The sequence below is a fragment of the Scomber japonicus genome, chromosome 20 (genome assembly GCF_027409825.1).
Source record: "Scomber japonicus isolate fScoJap1 chromosome 20, fScoJap1.pri, whole genome shotgun sequence".
Classification (NCBI taxonomy): domain Eukaryota; kingdom Metazoa; phylum Chordata; class Actinopteri; order Scombriformes; family Scombridae; genus Scomber; species Scomber japonicus.
In genome coordinates, this window is record NC_070597.1 from 26122592 (window position 1) to 26140647 (window position 18056).

The window sequence follows — 18056 nt, forward strand, 5'->3', positions numbered from 1 at the left end:
CCATTAATACAGTGAGAGGCAGCTGTAAGCATCAAATGGTCATAATTACTGTTTTATTAAAACAAAATCCAAAAGTCACATAGGCTTAGGCTTTACAGGTGAGTTTCAATATCAACATGTTTAGAAAAATACAAGAAAATAGAAACACATGCTAACAGTCCAAAGAGCAGACCCAGTGTCTCAGTGAGAGTCCACATAGGTCTGCCTCATGAGTCCAGATACAGTGAGTTAGTCGTCCTCTGCTGCCCCCTTCAGACTGGACCTCTGCTTCTTCTGGTCCTTCTGGCCCATGACGCGGTACAGTTTTTTACGCGCCTCCTTCTGTCTCTTCAGCTTGGCCTCCTCCTGTTTGTCCTTCTGCTGCAGGAAGTCCTTGTGTTTGGCGTGCTGAGCCATGTGGGCTTTCTTCTTCTTGAAGTTGTGCACGGCGCTCAGAGCTTGGATCAGGGCTGCCACCTGAAGGAATGGGAGGAGAAATGCAACGCGTTACAGATAAAGTCGTTCTTAAACAGCTGGTCTTGTTTTCTGAACACACCCTGTGTTTCTGTAGTGAGATCAGTATGTATAGAGTCAGGGTTTTGCTCACCTTCCTCTCGTGGGGCTCTCTGATCACGCTGGGCCTCTGCAGGTCTCTGGGGGTCTTTCCTTGGGCCTGCTGTTGTTTGGGTTTGCTTTTGAAGGGCAGAGCCTTCTGCAGCTCTTTGGGGATGTGAAGGGTGTTGAAGCGCCTCTGTGCCCTGACCACCGGCTGGAAGGGAAAAGGATGGAAATGCATACGTTAACTCAGGATGTTGGGTTAATGTGTGAAATACTGATCAGTCCAAATTCAGCTTTAGTTTTACAGTCAAACTCACACAGACATACTGAGCCAATCAAACACTCATACCAGCATATAATCTAAGCCTTACATTTCTGATTTCCTTTAGTTTTTTTCCCCCCAAAGCTTTGTCTTTAATTGTTCATGAGTCTGCATTAGTAAGTGTTTTTCATCGTAGTCTACATACTCCAGGTAACATAAAAGGCATCTGGGATTTTTTTTAATAGACTTTTGATGGATTTGAAATGGATTTCCTTATTAAAAAGATCAATATTCAGTCAATGAGTGACATCTGGACAAACTTGGTGCTGGATCTTTACCTCGTTTACACCAGCAGTGTGGCAAAAGCAGAATTATCACACTGCATGTGTTCAGCCACAATACTGATGCGTACTCACCACAGCTCAATCTCATTACATTTTTTTGTGATCAAATTTGTATTTATTTGTTTATGATTGACAGGAGGGGAGATCTGAATGTTGTGACATTGTAGTTAGATGCTACACAATATGGAAGTGAATAGATTTGAAGCCTACAAGGACATTTTGGATCACAGTTAGACTCATAAAGCTGGTGGAGACTGCTGTAAAACTGAAGTGGATCTTTAACTAATAATGACTTTTAAAAAATGCAATTGAAACGACTACTGCAGTTACATTATGTTCATTATGTTCTAGTTGTGCCTCAGCTCAGCCAGATTTAGTGCTATTTATTCCGTTTTTTTAGTTCATAAATTTCACCTCTTTAGCCCATAATTTATCATATTCATATCCTTTACTTTTAAAACAAATTCTAGACTTAACAATGAACATATCCAGTACTGTTTCCTCTCTGAGCTCATCCTTTCTCATAGAGCAGAAGAAAACGAAAAAACACTATGGGAGTGTTCAACAAGTGAAATAACTTGAATGTGGTTTTCTGTACAGGTAGAGTCACATTTTTGCAGCCAGTATATCAGCAGTTCCCCCTCAGGGTCCCTGGTAGGTAGGTCACATCGTGCCCTTTAGAAAGTGCTGCATTAGCATTAGCATTAGCATTGAACCCTTCTTCTATTATCAGATGTCCTACCTTGTACAGAGAGTCAGTGTTGGGCTTGTTGCGGATGCCCAGGTCATGTTTAATCTGGCCCAGGGTCCTCATGCCCGCCCAGCCGTCCTTCTGTCCCACAGGCAGCAGCAGAGAGGTGACGGGGTTGTAGAACTGAGGAACAGTGAGTGGATACCAGGAGCGCAGGAACACAATGTCTGCAGTGCACAGAACACATCAACAGCTTGGTATGAGACACAGCTGTGCACAAGATATTCTTTATTGTCTAATTAGTAGTCTTTTAAAAAAGTGTTAACAATGATATTTTAAAACTTTTTAACAATATGCATGAAAATAGAAAAACCATAAAAACATATGAGTAAAATAATAACACAATAACAACAAGTAAAACACAAACTGACCACTCATGAGCAGCCGGTCCTCAAAAGTTGCTCTGTAAGCTCCTGGAGGTGTCGACAGCGCCTTCTTGATCTGACCTCTGACCCCTGACACTGTTCGTACAGAGGCACCTTCAAATTTGGCCACTTCCAGCATGGTGTTGAACATGCCCTGTGAACGAACACACACACACACACACACACACACACACACACACACACACACACACACACACACACACACACACACACACACACACACACACACACACACACACACACACACACACACACACACACACACACTTCACATTAGGATCCGATCCAAAAATAACCACCATAATCCCTGCTGTCTACTACAGCTGCACATAAATGTTAGGACAGTTCATGGTGATCACTTTCACATGATTTTAATAGAATTTTTATCTCTAGATATACTTTCACTGATAGAAAGTAACAAGAAAATGCTAAACTACAAAAAAACTGACTATAACAATAAGCAGAAGGTGATTTCCAGTTTAAGATAAAAACGATCAAATGTCTACCTTAATGAAGCTTGTGTTCTTAAAGATCTTATAGGGGTAACCGATGAGTTTGAGCTTCTTCACTATAGTCACTGACTTGTCCAGATCCAGGACGACTCCTGTGGCTGCAATACGGAAACTAGCCTGCAGACAGAAAAGAGGGATTCATGAGTCAGGAGCTCTGTGAGTTATTATGAGAATTCACATTTTAAAACAATGACCAAAACTGGCAATGCTCTAACCTTTGTTAAAAACTAATTTAATGAATCATATACTTCATTACATAATCTGAAGCAGCATCATACAGTAGAGTGTAGTATCTAGATTGAGCAAGTCTTACTTTAGTTCCTGCTACTGACTGCACAGCCAGGAAGCCGGTGCCTTGTGGTGTGATGGGACCTTCAGAGAAAAAGAGAGAGAGATTATTCTTTATTCTTATCATTATAAATTACTTCTGTATCAAAGCTATGAAGAAAGAAATGACAGATAAATAAATATATGGATGTATGTTATCTGATTATTTTGCTGTGATAGTCCTCATAGCTGAGAGTAACAACAATGGCAGCCTGATGTGAAAAGTGCTCTAATCGTGCTCTTATGATTGAATCTGCTATTTTAGCATATTACATATATCAGTGTATTTACAAGTGAAGACTATGTTCATTCAGAAGTTCATTCAGAGTGGCGCCTCTTTCTGACACAATATCTTTATACATGTTCTATGTTAAAGCTGCTGTAAAAACAGAGCATCAAAGCAAAAGTATATTACAGTATTTGCATAAAGATAAGCACAATATGCAGCAGTAACATAATGTAGAGGGGCTTTGTTCTATAGCAGGGGGTCTAACTCTTTTTCATTCAAGGGCCACATACAGTCCAATTTGATCTCCTGTGGGCTGGACCAGTAAAAAGATGTAAGGAAGAAAGGGAGGAAGGAAGTACAGAGGGAAGGAAACAATGAAGGGAGGAAGGATAGAAAGAAGTGAAGATTGATAGGAAAGAAAGAAGGAGGATAGGAAAGACGAAAGGAAGAAACGGAGGAAGGACAGATGGAAGGAAGGAAGGAATGACGGAAGGAAAGAAGGAGGGAAGGAAAGAAGACAGGAAGAAAGGGACGAAGGAAGGAAGGAACAAGGATTAAGAAGGAAGGAAAGGAAGAAGGGAAAGGGGAAAGGAAGAAAGGAAAAGAAGACAGGAAGGAAAGATGGAAGGAAGGAAGGAAGAAAAGGAGGGTAGGAAGGAAAAGAAGACGCCTCGGCAGGCCGATTCTGGCACACAGGCCGCATGTTTGTCATCCCTGTTCTATAGCATGGAAGTATAAATGAAATGTCTCTATAAACCTGTGAAAACTCATACTATCACTGCTGATCTGAACCTACCTACTACAACATTCATCTACATAAAAACTGAGCTGGACTTCATCTACAGTGCAGTGTGCTTTCCCTGTCTTACCCCAGATGGAGGCTCCACAGTGCATGTGCTGAGGTGTGTATTTGAGCAGGCGGTGGCGTCCGTTGTGGTCCTCGATGTGGTACAGGGGGATGGTCTGGAAGCGACGCCAGCCTAGGGACAGGATGAGGGGGTCCCGAGTCTTCAGGATGCGATTGTGCCAGCGGTGTTTCTTCAGTCGCATCTGACGAGCACGCACACAAACACACAACAAAATTAGATATGAGCTCACTGTAACACAGAAAAACAGGAAACGTTGCTTTATTTCTCATGACAGGACAGACAGTACACACACACACACACACAGACACACACACACACACAAGCGCACACACACACATAAATAGGTTTCATAAGAGCGTCTGACAAGTGCTGAAGCCAACAGCATTATCTCAAGATCACAAGTTAATGATCTCATTATCTCACCATATCAAAGTTGTTATTTCATGATAAGCTAACTTTATTATATCATTCAAATCCATCGTTGTCATTTAATGACAGAACTACAGCAGCAACTTAACACAGGGGTGTATTCAGCCACACAGCTGAACAGAGTATATTATGAGTAGGGATGAACATGTTATTTCCGGTGATGAGCTCTAACATCTGAGTAGTGGATGTTGTCATTGGCTCTTCTTATTGTATTAAAACACTGTAATAGGGTTGACACAAGCGTCCCTTCATTCCTCTGAATGGAAACAACAATCCCTGTCCAGGTCATGGTCATGGTCACATTTACCATACAGACAATTTGTGCCCTGGGACCAGTGTCCATAATATATCCATAGTATGTCTGAAATATGGACAATTACATGGTTTCCACCCCACAGCAGCATTATCCAATCAGAATAATATAAAAGTTGTTGACTGGCTGTTTTATTTGTCAGTTTGATGGCTTGGCATGAGCTTCAGTGCCAAGGGACCTCTGGGGGTCCTAGAATTTCACATGGAATCACAATAATCCATGTAGTCACTGACAGTACAGTAACAGTAATAAACAGAAACATGCTCTATTGTTTGGCATGTCTATATCTAGTTCATTTTGATGTGTCTTCATGGAGCAAGTCAAAGTGCTGCTGCTGATCCTTTCTAAGCCGCTGACTTTTTAAATTCTTATTCTAGTGTAAAATTTCTTTCAATGAACAGTTTTGATGATTGTGCTGTTTCAGTGCATGGTTAATGCTGGTGAGACACACACAGGTCCACCTGTAGCCATTTTTTACAGTGTTGAGAAGGATGTGATGGTGCAGCTGTTGGTTAAGATGACTTCACTTACTGATTGAGCAATAAATGAACCTAATTTAGAATCTAGCTCTGTCAACACCAGTATAACATGTATAAGTATGTGATTGAGACTTGCAGATGATATACAGTATTTCCTGGCATCTCTGTACAGTTTGAATGACAGCTCCCACTAGCCTACACTAAACAGACAACACAACTGAGCAAATTAAACAAACTTCATTTAAAGTCTACCCAATGGTTAAAACATCAACAACCTCACAGCACATCACAGTTAGTGAGAGCAGATCAATGACATCACTACACATACCTGCAGGTATCCTACGTTGCCTTCGCTGGAGCCCAGGCCTCCGAGGATGATGGGGTAGTGAGGATCGAAGTTGGTGACAAACTCACAGGGAAGAGAGGAGATTTCTAATCTGACGTACATTCCTGGTCTGAAGCCTTCGTACTGAACTCTGGTCTCATCTTCCATGTCCTCAAACTCTGCTCTGTTCAGCTGAGGTAGGAATGAAGACACATCAGAGTTTACTTCATCATTTTCTCTATGATGGCTCTCATCACATGATTGACTGCTAGCAGCTGTTGTGCACTACATCTGTACAGATCATGTGGTACCTCTGCCTGCTTCTGCATCTCCTCCTTCAGGTCATCGAAGTATGTAGCGTCTCCGTCGTCATACTCGGCGTCGAACCGCTCCTTCAGCCGCCGCTTCTTATCTATGCGCTTCTTCTTCTGGACCTCATCGTCATCCACCTTCATGAGAGTCTCTTCGGCTTCATCGTCGTCATCACCGTCTTCATCATCATTCTCACTGTTCTGCTGGGCACAAGAAAAAAAACCATCACTACAAAAGGTATTTGTGTGCAAGCAAAACCTAGATGTTGTTAGATGTTTAAATATGTCCCATCTTTTGTTGAGTCCTTTAAGCCTGACTTCTGCTGTTATAAGTAGAGCCTGACCGATATTATTGGCCGATATTGGCCTATCACAGATATATCCGTACCCGATATATGCCGATATTTTATTTATAATATGATATTTTAAATATATTATAGATATTTATAAAGGCAGCATCTAATGTAGATTTGATCCTTTTTCTTTATTTAAGTTCAATATATACGTACATGTTTTTTTCTTATATGTGATTTTTGTTTTAGTTATTTATAGTTATTTATAATTATTATATTCCAGTGAAGTTTACTGTATCAGTGCACTGATGTCATTTTATACAATAAAGTTTATCGTCAATGGTAAAGTATCATGGCCTTAATTACATATCTATGTGTTTTTAGGGGATCATTGCAAAAAAATGTATCAAAATATGTAAATTATCGCGTGACATATTGATATCAGGATTTTTTTACTCCTTAATATTGGTATCAGCGTCGGCCCCAAAAATCCAGTATCAGTCGGCCCCTGGTTACAAGCATACAGGACGTACCTCCGCCTGGTTCTGCTGCCCAGTTTGACCCTTATGGACTTCTCCTGTTTCCAGATCTTCAAAATCACCGTACAGTTCCTCTGTATAAACAAAACAAGTACACTGTTAGTTTAAAGACTCAACATGATTCCAGTACTATTCTTAACTGTATGTCCATGTCCATCTTTTATTCACTGAACAGAAGAAGCATGAGTCTATCATCATATTATGTTTGTTGTTGCTTCTCTACTTACCGTCCTCCTTCAGCAGTGTAGCAGCATCTTGGCCCTCCTCCCACTTTCCTGTTACAAAGCAGTCTTTGATAGAGTTCATCATCTAGAAGGGGAAAAACATCACCAATCAAATTTCATTTCTCTTTTTCTATGTGTTTTCATATGAAGAGCACACTAGCATAAATGTGAAGGTAACAGCAGTGTGTTGGCGGCTACTCTCACCTCCTCCAGATCCCAGTTGTGGGAGGCGTCAGGGTTGAAGCGGGAGCAGTCCTGAGAGTTCGCCTGGAACTTTTTACTCTTCTGAGGGCGGCTGACTCGAAACAGCCCTCCCAACTCCTCCTCATCTTCATCTTCCTCATCCCCTGCAACAACTGAAGAATATAGAAAATAGATTGTTTGGCTTAGTAGACGGATATTTTTTCCTGTCTGCTGGCATTGATCATGAATGAGCGTAGAAGTTTTTGGCACAACTTTACCTCCTTCTAAAGTCTGAAGAATTTGTGAATTGATAACAAATAAACATTTCAAACACACAAAAGCTTAGTAAATGACTCACATCGTGTCAAAAATATGAATATGGACTTGAGGATGCTATCCAAGCTGACTGCTTTGATTCACATGATCTCCACCACTCTTACATCATTAAAATATATACTAAAATAAACTATGCACGGTATATTTAAAAGCAAATGCAGTCTTGGGTTGCATCTTGAAGCCTGTGTAAAAACATTATTAATTACCTGAACCGTAAACCAGTTTTCGCAGATTGGGAGCAGCTTCTTGTTGCCGTAGAAATGCTTCTGACGCTTTCTGCTGCAGACCCTCCTTCCAGCGCAGAGCCCCTGTGGACACGAGCAGGAGGAGAATGGAGACATATTAAATCACTGCTGTTCCGATACCTTCACCATCACAACATGGATCTTTGCTGCAAGCATCTGAGCAGCTTTATATTACACTTGCTACCTGAGTGGAACGAGTAGTAACTGATAATAGTTACTAATAACTCTCCATTATAAGGATTTGATGCTTTTATTTCTCATTTATTTGAGGAGTTTAGATTGTTGTTTGAATAAAATAACACCTGACAAATATGAGAAGTAGATTAATGATGAATAGAATTTAAACAGAAGAAGGAAACCTAATAAAGTGAGCTCACTGCAAAATGAAAATTAAATTCTCAACTAATAAAAAGTAGAAACATGTTTCAACATTATATTTACCCAGCTCTTCCTCCTCCTCACTCTCACTCTCTGCAGCTTCACCATCATCCTCTTCTGACTCATCATCATCTTCCTCCTCTTCATCATCATCACTGTCCTCTTCATCCTCTTCAGAGCAGTGCCCAGAGTCTCCTGCTCTCCCCTTCTGTGCCTCTTCATCGCTTTCCTCCTCGCTCACCTCCAGGTCGTCGTCGCTGTCAGCAAACGCCGGCAGCTCAGCGCTCTCCTCTCCGTCTCCTCTCTTTTTCTCCATCTTCTGTTTCTTCACAGGTGGAGCTCCACCCGTCCCGTCCTTTTCTGATTCAGCTCTGGCCTTTTTGATTAATGTAGAGAGGTTGTCTATGTCGCCGTCTTCAACGTCTTCCTGCTCCTCTTGGTCGCTTTCTTCGCTGTCGGCATCCTCGTCGTCGCTGGAACCGCTGCCGTCATCTTCCTCATCGTCCTCCTCCTCCTCCCCAGTGAAGACCACCTTCCTCCTCTCTCTCTGGGTATTGGGATCCCAGACACGCTCTTCCTGAAGACCCTCATTCTCTCTAACACACCAAAAACAACATTTTAGATTTCCCATTTAATAGTGTTTATAAGACACATCACATGGCTACAGTCTGTATCATCAGTTTCTATTCAGAATGTGTACTAAGTTAGATACACACTCATCCATATTAAATATGTTTGTAATAATAACTATACAACATACTACTACTATAATACTACTATACTAATACTACAATCATACCACTATATTAATACTACTATAATACCACTACTATTATACTAATATTACAATAATACTTACACTATTATATACTATACTACTACTACTATTACTACTATAATATCACTACTATTACACTAATACTATTAATACCAATACTACTGTAATACCAATATTACAATAATACTTATACTACTATACTAATACTGCTATACCAATACCACTATAATACTACTATACTAATACTACTAATAATAATTATACTACTACTACTACTACTACTACTACTATAATATCACTACTATACTAATACTAGTATAATAATAATAATAATAATATTATACTAATACTAGTGTAATAATAATAATACCAATACTACTATACTAATACTATTATAATAGCAATACTAACACTACTATACTAATACTACTATAATACTAACACTACAATAATAGTAATACTACTGATCAGAAATAAGGTTTCAGTATGCTGCAGGTACAGTGTGGTTACTGTTCATCTGTGTATACATGCTGCAGATCACTAACCAGATTCCTCCCTGTCCTTATTTCAGATGTAACAGTGATAGAAGCTGCTGCAGCAGAGTGACAGTGCAGTGACACACAGACACAGTAACTCTTCCTCACAAGGTCAGTGTGAAACAGTCAAATGTTCAGTGGTACCAACAGTAATTTGAAATTCTAAAGTCTTATAAAACCCCCTGGTAGCAATTTTAACATTACTAATTAAAACTTAAACTCCCTCCAAATATCCCTCCTATCCCATTACAAGTTATGCTAAACCCACCAAATACCTCTATTTCATTTAGCTCGTCTATTTCTTCCTTGTTCTCCTTGTCTAATCCCCTCTTATTCTCTTTTGTTCTCTTATTCACTCTACAGTCCACACACACACACACTCAATTATATTATGGTATCTGTTCACTAACCCTTCCTCTTCCATTTAGTGCTAACCATTGGTATAGTATTATTGTAGAGTCTTAATGATGTATTGAAAAGTCTTAGTGCTGTCACCTTTTGTTAATCACCAAATTGAAAAAAAGAAAGTTTCAATCGGCCTGTGGGAGGAATTAATTGGAAGTAAAGGATGTATATCTCTGTGTGTGTAATGATCTCTCCTTCAAGCTGCAGCTCTGCTGTCTGAGCATCACACTGTTATTTTTTTTGGGACTATTTCTGACTTTATTCTTCTGTAGATTTATTTCAGTTCTTATGACAGACACATGAATTTTTATGTAAAGTACAATATGTGTTTAACTATTAATGTCCCCAGTGGCCTTCACATATCTAACTGTGTCACAGAAGAGAAGAAGAGGAGAAAGCTGTTAGGCGTCTCACCCGCTCTGCTGCTCCATGTCTGTGGCGTCCATGGAGGCCGAGCCGCTGAACAGAGACACTTTACTGGCTGCTATCTTAGCATCCAGAGTGGAGTGTGTGTCGATGAGAGACTGGACCAGCTCTGTGGTGGGCCGCACCTCCTCCTGAACCACAGAGGAACAAGACAATTCAAACCAGGTTCAACTTATCTGACATATATAAAACACATACAGTATATTTGTGTGCTGATGCATGTCATACTAATGTCATATTAACCCATACTCAATACTCAAAAAGTGAATTTCACACCTGGAACTACATTTTTTAATGAGGGCAAATACTGGAAATATAATAAGTTTGTACTATCTAGAAAACCTTTGAACTGAATGAGAATCCAAACTTTTGACTGGTACTGCACGTGTTTATCTTTGATCACAAACTTTTCCTTCAATTGTAGATTCCAAACATTTCATTTAGGTTCTGTGTCATTTCAGAGATTCAGACATTCATTTATCATAAGAAAAGTAGTGTGTAATGAATCATTTTCTGTTTCAAAATTCCATATTTCCTCAAAAAAAAACTAAATTAAAATAAGCATGCAGAAATATAAAACATGTCTACAAAGGGAGCAGAGACCAAAGACCATTCTAAATGAATACTGACTCAACTCAACTCTATAATAAGTACCAGATTATACAGAGTCTTTTTTTTACAGAAAATAACTGACCCAGAAGATGTAGTCTTTAGTTATACCAATTTATGTCCACACAGCTCAGCCATATCCCTTCATCTATTAATGTTGTCAAGATTCATGATAAGTAATGTGCAGAGAACATGGACCATTAGACATTCAGTTCAGTTGAGTTTCAGCTACCAATCAGGATTGAAAATCTAATGAAGTCACCTATGATGTAATTATTCTAGTCACATTATTACTGGAAAAAGTGATCAGTTCTGCTAATTCAGGATCTTTGATAGTTAGTGTCTGTCATTTAACATAAATAGCTCCAATTTAAAGATCCTGGTATAAACTCTCTGTGAGCCTTAGAAAAGGCTCTAAACAAATACACACACCTGCTGCTGATTGACGTGGTTGGCAGGAAGATCGATGTACACAGCGTCTTTGTCGTACACAACCCCACCCACACCGGCCATGGGTGCATAAAGCAAACGCTCCTTCTCATTCAGCGCCCTCTTCTTCTGAGCGTCCGGCAGTGGACATGGGTCTGGCAGGAAGTTCACATCTCCCACCCCAAAGTCTCCAACACCTGTAAAGAAGAAACAACACCCAATATATGACTTTACATGTTTCTATGTCAGAGCTTTTAACAGCATGATGAGTAGTACACACATGTTTTAAGTAACTAGCACTGTGCTCATCTACCTGGAATGTGGACCTGGCCTTTGTTTTTCAAATGTGTCCCTCGCAGGTAGCCGTAGAGTGACACTGTCCGGTCACACTTGGGGTCTGTTCTCAGCATCTCAGGGTCTGTCAGATCCTCCATACTGTTTACATGCACAGGAGGAGGATGTAGAAAAAGAGTGATGAGTGTGTACAAAGGTAAAACATGCAGGTACACTCAGAGTAATGATAGCATGTCAGTGATCCAACAGGAACACTGACACATCATAATGAAATATTGAATTCATTCATGTTAGTAACATCTGTGTTTACCAACCAAAATATCTGTTTGACAAGAGCTTCTTCTCAACCCTCCTGTTGACTTCCTGTTGACCATGCAACTTTTGTCCTCCCAGGTATAAATGACTATTTTAAATTTTAAATTAGAAACTAAACAGTATAAATTATCACTCAATTCTGTGTTAGACCTTTTTAGGTCCAACTTATTACCCCAAGTTTTACACTTATTTTTAGGAAACATTTTGGTCAGTTAAAGAAACAACGTCTAATTTTTGAGTTAATGCCTGTTGTCCTCAGGTTTATTTTGACTTGTAGCTGCATCCTGTGTTTAAATGCAGGAAATATCATGTAGTATTAACAAAGTACTTATGTCCAGTTGGTCATCAGTCATTGATAAATACACCTGACCTGAAGCTGACCAATTAAATGAACCAAAATACAGAATAAATATTAAAAGTTCTTGAACAGAACATGCTGTGAATCACAGTATGATCAAGCCAGCTGTTCATCTTGATATTTGCTGATACCACTCTCATATTTATCAGTTAAATATGAAGCACCACCAGCTTAGCTTAGCATAAAGACTGGAAACAGATGGAAACAGTTAGCCTTGCTCTTTCCAAAGGAAACTAAACCCACCTAATAGCACCTGTTAACATGTTATATTAACATGTTACAACTTTGTTTGTTAAATCTACACAAAACCTGACATGTAAAAACTAGTTGCAATGGAGAGTGAAACTATTTCAGGACCTGCAACAGTGAACTCCTTTCCCAAAAAGTTGAATTATTCCTTTAAACTCTGTGTTCTTAAGTCTTTTACTTTGGTAACTGGGTGAGAAACAGATAAACCAGTAAACAACAACTATGATTTTTTTTGTTTACCTTTAGAAATGACTAGGTCTGAGTACACTATACAATTAAATATTATGTAGAAAAGATGCTTCAGTTGACAGAGTAGATGAAACATATGTGAAGCGTTCCATGTGGTGTGAGGTTGTCACTCACCGGTCAGCCAGCACATAGGGGTGAGAGGTCTGCCACACCAGAGGACGAAACTTCATGACAGAGATGAAGCGGCCGAGGTTCTTCACCTCCTGAGTCTGATACTCTCCATACACCATCCCAGACAGATAGAAGAGCTTGGCACCCTGCAGGTTTCACACACAACATGTACTCAGGGGGGTATTCCAGAAAGCGGGTTATGTGGAAAACTCAGAGTATGTTAACCCTGAGATGAGGAAACTCCGTGTTATCCGTTCCAGAAAGACAGGTAACTGAAACTCTGAGTCAGTCACCATGGTAACTGACTCTGTGAACATAACCTGCTCGCTGGCAGGTTCTCTTTAAGGAACTCTGAGTTTCTACCTGTCTCCTCCTACCTGAAGCAAGCTACCAAACATGGATGGTCCTTTTCTTTTTGCAATCTGATAGATATCGAGGCAGAATTAATCGCCACATTTTAATCTTAAAATCAATGACTCCAATATGTATAATAAGTAAAATAGTGTAAAATGTTAATCTAAGCAGGATATTAGATGAGAGGACATATGTTTTAAACAGCTTTCTGTTGGGGGTTTAAATTACTACATGTTGAAATAGCCACTGAATTAATATTTACTTTAATAGCCTACGTCATCTATGAATAAAATCAAAGCGAGGTACAATCATAGTCCAGCAAAATGTGCCTTACTTTTTTGAATTATGTTTCGTTTTCATTTTTAGCTGCTTCCAAATACGTTACACCACTTTTCCACCTGTATTCTACCATTTTAAGTGAGGTAAGTCAGTGGAGTGGTGCATTAAAACATTGACTTGGGCAGCAGTTTTCTCCCATGCTGCTTCTCTGGCCTGCAGGGGGAGCTCCAGTTACAGTGAGGTTAGCAAGGTATTGGGGCTCCATTGATGATGGCTTTTTATAGTGGTCGCGCACGTGCCAAACTCAAGGTGGACATACTCAGAGTTGATTGAACAAATTCAGATCAGCTGTTCTGGAACCGGATATTCAGAGTTTCCCATCTCAGAGTAAGTCAACTCAGTTCTTTTCTTTTTCTTTTTCTTTTTATATTTTTATTTTATTTTCTGCTCTGTAGCATGTTGAAATTGTTGAAATGTAAAGTGCAATACAAATTAAATGTATTATTATTATTATTTGTTATATAGTCTGAATGTATGTGTTTGGCTCAATGAAAGAAAATGTGATGTGTTGTCTACCTGGTAGACTTCAGTCCAGAAGCGATGTTTGAGGTTCTTCTTGGTCTTCCTCAGTGTCTTGTTGTTCTTGAATGAGTCCAGGTGAGTCAGCACGCCCATGATACGAGGGAAGCCGTGTACCTGACAGATGTTGAGAAACTCAAAAGTCTCCATCTCGAAGCCAAAGCTGGCATCTATCAACATCAAGACCTGCAGGGAAGAAACACACAACACAGCTCATTTTATTGATTACGTCTATTACAGATGCTGACACTTCCTTCAAGCACGGAATAACAGAAGAATTACAAACTTTAACACAAGAGTAAAGCTGGGACAATATATTTAGCATTTATTCATATTTTCACATGCACATCATTATATTGCAAATGTATCCAAGAAATGTCATAATCACAGTGTAATGAATTTTGTTCTTTTTTTTGTAAACCTTCAATAACTAATGTAGTGAATATTCAATAACAATTAGCTTGGAATCATTCATTAGAAAACAGAGTACGAATCTAATGTGTTCCCATTGGAGGTTATTAAAGCTATCCTGTGGACTCTTTGACCTCTGGTGACTCTGCTAATGTTTTATAAAGGAAATGAATTCAGTGTGTATGTCAGCTTTCAAGAATACACTCTGTGTGTTTTGTTGAATAAATGTTTTATAAATGTTTGTTTAGAAGCAAACTCCAGCTGAGCCCAGCTGAGCCTCATACACCAGCTGAATAATAACAACAATGTGACTTATTCTGTATTCACATCACACAAGTGGGAAAACAAAGCTCTGTCTATACCTGTAACTATTCTTCACAGCATAGCACAGCATAGCATAGCACAGTATAGAGTATTCTCAAAAATAACAAACTGTAAAGCTGACTATATGTACACAAAAATACTTAAATACTGTTTCACATCTAATATTTAAATGTAACCATTTATACATCCACACTTACCAGGTCAGCTACTTTTGCCAGGTCGATCATTGTATTGATGTCATTGTTACACTCCATGAAAGTGAGGCGTCGCTTCTTACCTGAAAGAGTTAAAAAAAGAGAGTTACACATATTAAACATATTAGAGACTTCAGCAGGAGCAGCATATAGGAAGGAGGAGGAGAGGAAGGAGTGAAATAAAGAGTGCTGATAGAATGCAACCATTGGATTAGAAGAAGTTCAATGAAAACTTAAAGGAGATCTTTCTGCTTTAATGAACTACAGCCTACACATCACATAACAGAAACCATTGTAACAGTGTAGAAACATCCAGACCTACCAGAGACAATGGTAACAGGTCCTCGTATGTCCCCAAGCTTTTGCCTGGTGAAGTTTTTAATCAGGCAGCGGATCAGGGTGGTCTTCCCCACCTTTGGGGGCCCAACGACTACAATCACAATTGGAGGGGGTTCCAAGGGAGTCCGGTCCACCAGGGGGATGTGGTGTTTTTTGGCCTTTATATCTTGAGCCCTGCACACAAATACACACAGAGTAGTTTCACACACTTTCTTCTTTTGCTCATATTGAAGGACTTCACATGAATTAACCTCAGTTATTATTATGATGTATGTGTATGAGAACAGCTGATAGAGACCTGTGGAAGGTCTTGGCCATGCGCACAGCGGACTGAACCGCGAAGGCTTTTGGGTTGCGTTTGCGTGCATCTTCTTCTGTGGTGCCTCCCTGCTTCCTGAGCTTCTTCCTCTCTGCCTTCGGCCCGCTGTGCTTCTGCTGATGTCGCTTCTGCTCTTTTACTTTCCCGTCCATCCTGCACACTATAGCACAAACACAATAACCATCATTCATGTGTCGGCAGGTGTCAGTGAGAAATACACCACCACCACCACCACCACCCCCACCCCCCTTTAATTACAAACATACACTAAACACATACAGGAACTAATACTATACAGACAGTTCCTTCTGTTGCAAGCATCTATTGGTTTCTATTCATTTCCATGTGGTATGAGTTATTATTACATATTATTTAGCAGATCTGTAAAATGTTTGAGTCTACTTTAAATATTGTCAATGTTAGATTATCATTGGACATAACACAGTTATATATTCAGATTGATTTGTAAGCTCTCTGCTACTTCACCTCCTAATGATAATGTTGCTTTGCTGGCTGGATGTTCAATGTGATGAACTGCACAATTAAAGCATGTGTCAAGAGTCTATCAATATATCCATATTGTTCAATCAGTGAAGGAAAAGTCTGAGGATGTCTGGAATGGTAGAAAAGTCAGTCATCATGGTTTAAAAAGGATTAACCATAGCGTAAGTTATACATCATTCATAGTAAAGGGGCTGGAAATAAAAATAGGTAATAATAATAATAAGGTAATTAGATTCAAATGCAACTGTTGCTATACTACTTTATGTATACTTTACAATATTATGAATACTAGTAAACTACTAAATAATCACCAACTATGTTGATAATCAGTTAATCATTTTGAGCCATTAAAAAAAATAAAATAAAAAATTGAAATTCTGAGATTGCTGCTTCTTCAATGTGAGTTTTTTTGGTGTCTTTACTCAATGTGTTGGAGTTTTTTGTAGCTTTTTAAAAATATATATTTTTATATGTTTATATGCATATATCATACAAAACCATATACATTCCGGGTACATATAGCAAATACAAAGAAAAGTAAATGTATATGTATATGTAAAGAAAATGTCCATATTACAACTAGTAATGAACACTAGTGGGGGATGAGGATCTATATATATAGAGTTTTAACATAACACAGTGTGTTACAGTTTGAATTGCTTGTGGTTTTAGGGAGCAATGAATTGAATGCTACATGCAGTAAAGCAGAATGGTCTCTCACCTGTATATTTATATTTATGGATATGAAATTTGGCCATTATAATAATAATAATAATAATAATAATAAACAGATTGATCATGTACAAAATATTTTTTCTGTGTGTTATTTTCCACGAGACTAAACAATGTGTTTGGACTGTGGACAAAACAAGATATTTCATGACGTCACGTTGGGCTTTAAGAAACACTGATTGATATTGTTTATTATTTTCTGTCATTTTGCAAACCAAACTAATTGAGAAAATGATGGACAGATGAATTGATAATGATAACAGTCGTTAGTTGCAGTTGTAGTTGATTCCATATCAAGCAGTTTACACAACTGTGCTTCAATTCAACTCTTTCATCTTTTCTACACTATAACATTCAATAGGAAAACAGCTGACAGTGACAGACAGCGAACATGCACAGACAGATGATTAAACACTGCTTACACACATATAGAGTGTGTGTGCTAAACACATGAAACACAGTGAGATGTGTTCACCATAACATCACATCTATGCTAGCTCTGCAGTTCCCGCCACATGCCTCTGTTGTCTGTGGCGTATTCACAGTGTGAGCAGAGAGCAGCAGTAACTGAAGCTGAGCTGCTCACATCACTTCATATTCACATTAACAGTAATATTTAGTTTCTTACCTGGTTACAATGCTGTAGCAGCTTCTCACATGTGTACTGTGACCCCCGGCCCGGAAGTGTAAGAAAGCGTCACTTCCCCACACACAGTGGTTCCTGCCAGCTAACAGCTTTTTGCAATGTCGCCCCCTGCAGGCGGAGGATCACATCACATGATAATAGGATAGGATATCTCTCTATCTCACTGACACAAAATATGATTTAAAGGCACGAAGGTAAAGCACCATGCGTGATTCTTCTATGAGAACCTCATCCTGCCGTTTATTAATATTCAGACATTTAGACACACACACACACACACACACACACACACACACACACACACAACTACTACTACTTCTGCTACTACTACTACTGCTACTTAA

The 18056-nt window shown here is 39.1% G+C and overlaps 1 protein-coding gene across 2 annotated transcripts; it reads right to left on the reverse strand.

Moving 5' to 3' along the window:
• Positions 1-36: 36 nt before the first annotated feature.
• bms1 (BMS1 ribosome biogenesis factor) lies at positions 37-17741 on the reverse strand. Of its 2 annotated transcripts, none has more exons than XM_053341818.1 (23): positions 17695-17741; positions 15810-15990; positions 15495-15685; positions 15176-15255; positions 14241-14429; positions 13035-13177; positions 11769-11890; positions 11459-11652; positions 10406-10548; positions 8336-8868; positions 7856-7957; positions 7335-7486; positions 7134-7215; positions 6901-6980; positions 6075-6275; positions 5767-5955; positions 4218-4398; positions 3106-3164; positions 2787-2909; positions 2266-2413; positions 1886-2061; positions 587-748; positions 37-456 (listed from the first exon to the last, which is right to left on the reverse strand). In XM_053341818.1, exons 2-23 carry the CDS (start codon positions 15980-15982, stop codon positions 229-231), a joined length of 3651 nt encoding a protein of 1216 aa, XP_053197793.1. In that variant the 5' UTR covers positions 15983-15990; positions 17695-17741; the 3' UTR covers positions 37-228. The 2 variants fall into 2 exon arrangements, with proteins under 2 accessions (XP_053197793.1, XP_053197792.1); XM_053341817.1 differs by having other exon boundaries at positions 6075-6278.
• Positions 17742-18056: the final 315 nt, after the last annotated feature.

Coding starts and splice junctions, on each gene's coding strand:
- bms1 (XM_053341817.1), bottom strand. CDS start 15,982: ATGGACGGGAAAGTAAAAGAGCAGAAGCGACATCAGCAGAAGCACAGC. Junction 7,958..8,335: donor TGAGGAGGAGGAAGAGCTGG/GTAAATATAATG, acceptor TCGTGTCCACAG/GGGCTCTGCGCTGGAAGGAG. Junction 7,216..7,334: donor ACAACTGGGATCTGGAGGAG/GTGAGAGTAGCC, acceptor TTCCCCTTCTAG/ATGATGAACTCTATCAAAGA.